Source organism: Piliocolobus tephrosceles, chromosome 2, assembly GCF_002776525.5.
Source record: "Piliocolobus tephrosceles isolate RC106 chromosome 2, ASM277652v3, whole genome shotgun sequence".
NCBI classification, from domain to species: Eukaryota; Metazoa; Chordata; class Mammalia; order Primates; family Cercopithecidae; genus Piliocolobus; species Piliocolobus tephrosceles.
The window spans coordinates 169,901,864-169,909,654 of NC_045435.1; the positions used below are offsets into that span (position 1 = coordinate 169,901,864).

The 7,791-nt window shown below is 50.1% G+C and overlaps 1 protein-coding gene across 1 annotated transcript; it reads left to right on the top strand.

Annotated features, from left to right (window-relative positions):
• The first annotated feature begins 1,860 nt into the window (after positions 1-1,860).
• Positions 1,861-7,106, top strand: ZIC1 (Zic family member 1). Its single transcript, XM_023215380.2, has 3 exons — positions 1,861-3,587; positions 5,060-5,223; positions 5,902-7,106. Exons 1-3 carry the CDS (start codon positions 2,606-2,608, stop codon positions 6,097-6,099), a joined length of 1,344 nt encoding a protein of 447 aa, XP_023071148.1. The 5' UTR covers positions 1,861-2,605; the 3' UTR covers positions 6,100-7,106.
• The last annotated feature ends 685 nt before the right edge of the window (positions 7,107-7,791 follow it).

Here is a 7,791-nt window from a genome sequence, read left to right on the forward strand (position 1 = left end):
CCTAACCGGGCCGCCTGTGAAAGGATGAGTTGAGGTTTCTTTGTCTGAAAAAAGAGTTTAGGGCTTTGATTCAGCTGCAAAGAAGCCAAATGAAGTTAGAAACAAAGGGTAAATTGAAGGATTCCGACTCTTGGCTTTTTGTGTTTTCCTTACTAGAAAATAATTAGACCTAATGAATATGCAGACGCTTCAGCTAAACCCTCGGCCAGGACTGCTGGGTTTTAAACAGAGCTGCGGAGAAATGCAACCTTCATCCCCACAAACCCCCGCATCCGCGTGCATTTTTTGAAATTGCATAAATGTTGCTCGGCTTAATTGATTGAGTCACAGGGATTTTTTTTTTTCCTGCTTTTAAGTACCATACTCCCCTACCTTTCAACAATCATTTTAATATATAGTCAATGGCTCTTTGTGGAAGGGACAAAAAGAAACTACGCGCAGTTGTTGAATAGACTTTGCGCTAGGCAGACAGGTTAATCGAGGGCCGCATCGCGAAAACAAGCGAGTGTTGTATGTTTGCACTGAATCCAAATGTCTGCATTTTCCTAACTAAATCAAAGGGAGTGTTATTTCTTTTTCTGCTCACTCATCTGAAGGTAAGTAAATTTTCTCTGGCGATCAAAAGCCTGGTCGGCAACAAAGACCGCGCCCGCTTTTTCCACCGTCCTGGTGTGGCGAGTTGCGGAATTTCAATAACTGTGACAAGGGTGACTGATTTGTGAACTAGAAAAGGTTTGAATGTCACAAAATTTACATTGGTCCTATCCACTGGGGATTTAAATACCAAAAAAGTATTCGGGGATCTTTAGGAAGCTTTGGGCAGCCCAAGGGAACAATGGCGCATTGGGAAATTTACAGTTTTACCTGAATGAAAGGGGCCCAAGTAGGGAACAGGAGTGAGGAGAGACAGGGTTACCGGGGGCAGTCGAAGGAGACAAGGGAAAGGGAGAAAAGAGAAAAATAATGCAAGACAGGGAAAAAGTAAAGGAAACTGACAACAACGTTTCAAATTTGCCATTAAAAAACTCAAACCTCAACAACCTGGGAACTTAAGCGTTCATCCACCTGTGTGTGTGAGTGTGTGTGTGTGTGTGTTTTGGGAGGGGGTGCGGTGGTGCAGGAAGTCTGATTAGATAAAAGCGAGAAATACAGAGGCTACCGGTTACACTGAGAAATTACATTTCTTGTAAAGAGAGCATAGTGCCCGTGTGCTCCCAAGATCTTAAATTATAAACAGGAGGAGGACCAAGCAAGAGGGAAACAAACTTCAAAAGGAGCAAATAACAAAAGCCTCTTTTGCTGCCCTTGAAGCGGGGGGAAGGGGGAAGAAAGAAAAGAAAGTTGCTGAATCGGGACATTCTGGAAGTGCCTTTGCTGTGTTTACCAGCCCCATCCCCGCCTCCTGCACCCGGAGACGTCCGAAGTCTCTAATCGCTCAGCGAAGAGTAGGTTTCGGGAAGGGCCGCGCCGGGGTGGTGGGGGCAGGGGAGAAGGAGGAATGCATATGACTGTGAGAAGGAAAAGAAATCGTGGCAAAAAAAAAAAAAAAGAAAGAAAGAAAAAAAGAAAAGGAAAGAAAAAAAAATTTCCGTGAGAAGAGGGAAAAAATTTGGCTAAAAAAAAAAGTTGTTACTCCTGGCAGCCCTGGTTTGTCAAAAGGGGATGTCAAGCGTTTTACAATACCTGGGATTGATGAGGCGGGCGGGCCAATGAGCTGCGCGCGGCGGCTCGGCGCGCCCTCCGTTGGCGCGGCGGCTGCGGGCGGGGGGAGTGCGAACGCACCAATGGGCGCCAGCGTCGGCAGCACGTGACACCTCCCCCTGCTCCCATTCATCAAGGGGGGGACGGTGTCGTCCTTTCAATTCATTTATCTGCAGGAATGATTGCTGCTATCAGTCTCGCGCTCACCGCCCGGCTGAGGAGGTGAAAGTTTCTCCCCAGGAAGATAAACCGCAAAAGACAATATTGTGCATGATTTGCGCCTTTTCTTTGGCTTTTTCTTTCTTTCTTCTCCCCCCACCCACTTTTTTTTTTTTTTTTTGCAAAAAGCAGAGAGGAAAAAAAGGAGAGTGAAGGAGCGAGGAGGCGAGCGTGAGAGAAAGGAGAGAGAGAGAAAAGAAAGAGCGAGGGGCTAGTGGAGAAGTGAGGAGGGGCGCGCGGCGCGAGGCGGAGAGAGAGCGAAGCTGTCGCGGCTCTGGCGCTCACATTCCTCTATGCTACAAATCCAGGAGGAAGTTTTTTTGGGGGGCTGAGATGCTCCATGCCTTTCCCCGGGCAGCCTTGACGCGCGGCCCTCTCGGCAGAGACTAAGCGGCGAGAAAGTGCGAGCCGAGCCGGCAGGGTCTGCCTGGCGGGCGCTGGAGCCTGTCTTACTCACGGCCCGCAGCCGTCCGGCTACTTTGCGTTTGGCCGGGCCAGGGCGCGCCGCGCCGTTGCCTGCAGGCTAGGACTTCGCGAGGTGGGTCGACTCCCCCTCCCTCCTCCTCTTCTTCCTCTTCTTCCTCCTCCTCTTGTTCCTCCTCCTCCTCCTCCTCCCGAATTTCCCTCCTCGGCTGGCGAGGGTGGGGGGGGCGGGGGAGGCCGGGGCTCGCCCCGAGCAGCCACGATGCTCCTGGACGCCGGCCCCCAGTACCCAGCGATCGGCGTGACCACCTTTGGCGCGTCCCGCCACCACTCCGCGGGCGACGTGGCCGAGCGAGACGTGGGCCTGGGCATCAACCCGTTCGCCGACGGCATGGGCGCCTTCAAACTCAACCCTAGTTCTCACGAACTGGCTTCGGCCGGCCAGACAGCTTTCACGTCGCAGGCGCCAGGCTACGCGGCTGCTGCGGCCCTGGGCCATCACCATCACCCGGGCCACGTCGGCTCCTATTCCAGCGCAGCCTTCAACTCCACGCGGGACTTTCTGTTCCGCAACCGGGGTTTTGGCGACGCGGCGGCGGCAGCCAGCGCACAGCACAGCCTCTTTGCTGCATCGGCCGGGGGCTTCGGGGGCCCACACGGCCACACGGACGCCGCGGGCCACCTCCTCTTCCCCGGGCTTCACGAGCAGGCTGCCGGCCACGCGTCGCCTAACGTGGTCAACGGGCAGATGAGGCTTGGCTTCTCGGGGGACATGTACCCGCGACCGGAGCAGTACGGCCAGGTGACCAGCCCGCGTTCCGAGCACTATGCTGCGCCGCAGCTGCACGGCTATGGGCCCATGAACGTGAACATGGCCGCTCATCACGGCGCCGGCGCCTTCTTCCGCTACATGCGCCAACCCATCAAGCAAGAGCTCATCTGCAAGTGGATCGAGCCCGAGCAGCTGGCCAACCCCAAAAAGTCGTGCAACAAAACTTTCAGTACCATGCACGAGCTAGTCACGCACGTCACCGTGGAGCACGTAGGTGGCCCGGAGCAGAGTAATCACATCTGCTTCTGGGAGGAGTGTCCGCGCGAGGGCAAGCCCTTCAAAGCCAAATACAAACTGGTTAACCACATCCGTGTGCACACGGGCGAGAAGCCCTTTCCCTGCCCCTTCCCTGGCTGTGGCAAGGTCTTCGCGCGCTCCGAGAACTTAAAGATCCACAAAAGGACGCACACAGGTACGGAAACAGCTGCAGGACCCCTACCCATTCCCACTTGGGCCTGGGACCCAAACCGAAAGTCAGCGGCCAGGTCGCAAAAACGCAGCCTCGGTGGGATCCCGGGCGTCAGGTTCCGGCAGGCAGGCAGGGAAAGTGTGCGCTGATTTTTAGTTTGGGGCTTGAAATTACGGAAAAAAAAATCATATATATATATACGTATATATATATAAAACCACACAGAGGGCGGACGAGAAGGATCTGGGGATACAGATTTTTTAAATGAGAAACATAAAAGGTCGGAGAACAGGAAGCCAAACCTGTTGGCGGAGACCTTGGTGCTTTCGAAGCCGGGGAAAGTGGCTGGCTCCGGGCAGCCGCGGAGGCGCCAGCTGCTCAGGCTGCAGACAAATCTAAACGCTTGCTTGCTGCCAACATCTCTCTCCGTGCACTTCACTGAGGACTTTGCCAAAGGAATGAGCTGAGGAAATTGAGGAGGCCGGATTAAGGGCGTAGAAAGAAACAAAATAGAGACAGAAAGAATTGAGACAGAGTGGGGAAAGGAAATAATTTGGGATTGAGGAGACTTTTGGAGATTTATGCACATTTGAAGAGTTCAGTTTTAGTAGTGACTAGTTTTAAGAGTGGGCTTGAGGGGTGGAGAAAGTCCGAGGAAGGCAAGGAAGACCTTTTTGTCTGTTAGACTCCGTGAGGGTGGTTTTCAAAACACCGGATTCCCCGTTTTGGCCTTTAAAAATAATCAAGACACAGGTCCGGAACAGTTAAAAAAAAAAAAAAAAAAAAGTTCCCGCGAGCTCAGGGTTGTAGCCTGGCATCAGGCAAAACATTCTGGACCCCCTGCCCCCACAAGGCCAGGAATTGAGTCTGCTTTCCTATTCTGATTTTCCCGGGTGAGGTCTGAGAACCGTGCTTGGGACTTCGGGTTTAACGCCCGAGTCAGGGAAGAATTTGCGGCGTTGAGTTCTCTACGGCCCAGATTACGCTATAAAATGCGAGTATGTAGGGAGTGGGGTGGGTTGGAGGAGGCGACGAGGGGATGCGGAGCGTCGGGGAGGGGGCAGGGGGAGGAGAGAAAAGCAATAGGGCAGGAGAATAAGCCGCAAACGTGAAAACTAGAAACCAGGAGCCAGGTGGAAGCAATTCGAAATCGTGTATATAACTCTGGGTAATACGAGTTTCCAGATCTGATGCTAAAACTGACTCCTCCTACTACTATTTTTTTTAAACCTAAAAATAAAATGTAGATCTAATTGTATTAGGGATTAAAATAGAGTTAAAATATTTATAATTCAACTGCAGACATAAGAATTTATTGACGTTCCAGGTTTTTAAACTTGCAAAAAGTGCTAATCCTGGGCTGCTGGCTTTTAAAATTTTTTTTATTTTTTATTTTTTTACATTTGTTTAGTTTTTGAAAAACGGCCGCGGGATTTTTTTCTAATTAGACCCCTCTCATTCTACTTTCGCACCAGGGGAGAAGCCCTTCAAGTGCGAGTTTGAGGGCTGTGACCGGCGCTTCGCTAACAGCAGCGACCGCAAGAAGCACATGCACGTGCACACGAGCGACAAGCCCTATCTTTGCAAGATGTGCGACAAGTCATACACGCATCCCAGTTCTCTGCGCAAACACATGAAGGTAATCGCCGCGCTCTTGTCGTCCCCTTTGAGGCAGGAGCTCTCTCGGCTCTCGGCTTGGGGTCGAGCGGCGAGTGGCAGCCAGGCGGTGGCGGGAGCCAGAGGAAGCGGGAAGGCAAAGGTTCCACTCCGTGGAGCTGGGCAGAGAGGGTAGGGCGGGACCTGGAAAAGGGGATGGGAGTGATCAAGGCCGTTTTAAATTCTTGGTTTCATAATAAAAGTTAAAAGAGGCGAGTATGAGCCAAGGCCGCCACTGAATTTGGCCCGGAGCTAGGGCTTTTTCTGGGGGTTGACGCTGCCAAAACTGCGGCCCTTGCTGCTGGCCGGTGAGACTCAAGAGTTGGACTCCTGCGCCCAGGCCTGAGCTCCGGCTCACCTAAACACGGGCAAGCAACGTTCAGGTAAAGAAAGTGCAGTCTCTAGCCTCAAATCCACGCTCCCCCTTCTGAGACCTATTTTTCTTTTTTGAGTCTTTTGGGACGCTGACTTTCCCGGGAGCACGGTGTCTGCAGGCCTGTGAAGGGGAACCAAGCCCAAAATCCCGCTGATTGGGCCTCGCCTGTGTTCAGGGAGCTCCAAGAGGTCCAGGAGGAAGGGCACTCGCGGCCGTCGCCACTCTAGGCGGCCGCCACACTGGCTGGCTCTTTATGTCCGTAAAAACGCGACTTTATTCCTGCAGGTCCACGAATCCTCCTCGCAGGGCTCGCAGCCTTCGCCGGCCGCCAGCTCCGGCTACGAATCCTCCACGCCTCCCACCATCGTGTCTCCCTCCACAGACAACCCGACCACCAGCTCCTTATCTCCCTCCTCCTCCGCAGTCCACCACACAGCCGGCCACAGCGCGCTCTCTTCCAATTTTAACGAATGGTACGTTTAAAATCAGAAACAAAACACCGAACAAAACCCTATTTAAGAGACTGATCACACACGTATACACAACATTACTGAAAGAACCCTGCGAATAAAAACAACCCCCCACACAGACCCCGCAATCCTTTTTAAAAAATCTGCCAATAGACCCAGGACGAGTAACAGAGGAAATATCAACCTTTAAAAATTTCCTTTCGCTTTCATTATTTTTCCTTTTTTGGCAAAGGCTTGGTACCCAAGGTGCGGTAGGGGGTCTAGGGGGAGGAGGCCACCTGACCAAATGCCGCCAACCCCGAGGGCCAGTTTCTTGTCGGATCGGTACGGGCTCTCTGGGGCTTCGGCCTTTTTTTCCTTTGTTTTCTTGTAAATACAGAATTATTAGCTTAAAATTGTACTGTTGAATTCTGTAAATAGTTATATCGCGGTTGGAGCGGGTGGGTGGGATTGTGGCGTTGTGGTCTTTGCATTGGGGGAGGGGGGAGGGGCCGGGCGGGTGGGGGGAGGGGGAGGGGTGGGCGGCCGAAAGCCAACTGTTTGTACTGAATGGCAAGAATGTTCTAGTAAATGTGTACCAAAATGTGAATTACTTTGTACGATTACAGTCTCCACGTCGACCTAACCGAATATTATTGGTATTAATGTGCTTTTTTTGTATAAAGTGCAAACATTTCGTCCCAAAGTCTAAGTACTTTAGTGCAGTAAAATGTTGTTTCACGTCCTGTCAAGAATTCGTATAGTACGAGCCTGGATCTGCGTGTCAAACTGTTCCATTTGTTTATGTAAAGTGATATTAAAAAAGATATAAACTATAACTGTCCGTTACTTTTGGCAAAAGATACAACCACATAATGTATATAATTCCTAGTTTCCATATTTATCCGCATGTAAAGGGCCGGTTTATCCATGTTACAGCTCTTCAATATTTATGGTTAGAAGAACTCGTATGTACACTTTAGTTTTCAGAACTGTTTGGTAACCTTTCGTACCTTATTAAAGATTCTTAAATCTCAGTGATTGTGGTAGGAATTTCTTCTTCACCCACCAGCAACCTGCTGCCTCTTCTGCCAGTCTTAAAGGGTCTCCGGAAAAGCTCTCCAGTCTCCCTTGCCTTCCCTTTCTGTCATTGCAGGTCGTATAAACGTGATAAATGAATGCTACCCTGCTGGCTCTCCGAGATAGTGTAATTAGTATTTATATCAAAATTTATGAAACAAATTTTCGGTCGCGGTATAATTTAAATGACCTTTGCAGATGTAGAATAACAACCATAAAAATAACAGAAATAGATTGCACAGGCGACATCAATATTAATGTAGACGAATTGTCAGAAGCTCAAGGGCTCGCTCTGCAACATTACAAATGAACTTGCAGCCGAGGGTTCCGCTGCCCCCTAGATTAAATTCCCCGGGCTGAAACCGAGTTGCAGATTTACAATATCATATTTTAAATTGCTGTCTTCAATTAAACCGTTTATGACCATAACTAATTTTCAGGATGTCGATGCATGCTTTTCCAGGCCTTCCTTCTTTGTACAAAAGTAAATGTCCATAAAGCGTTTCACTTATATTCTTCACACATGATGCTAATTTAAATTAATTACTTCCTATGATATGTTATTATTCCTATGATTTTGCCAGTGTTATTATTTCTCTCAAAAATACATCTAGGGAAGAAGACTATTTTAAGTAATTTGATTATC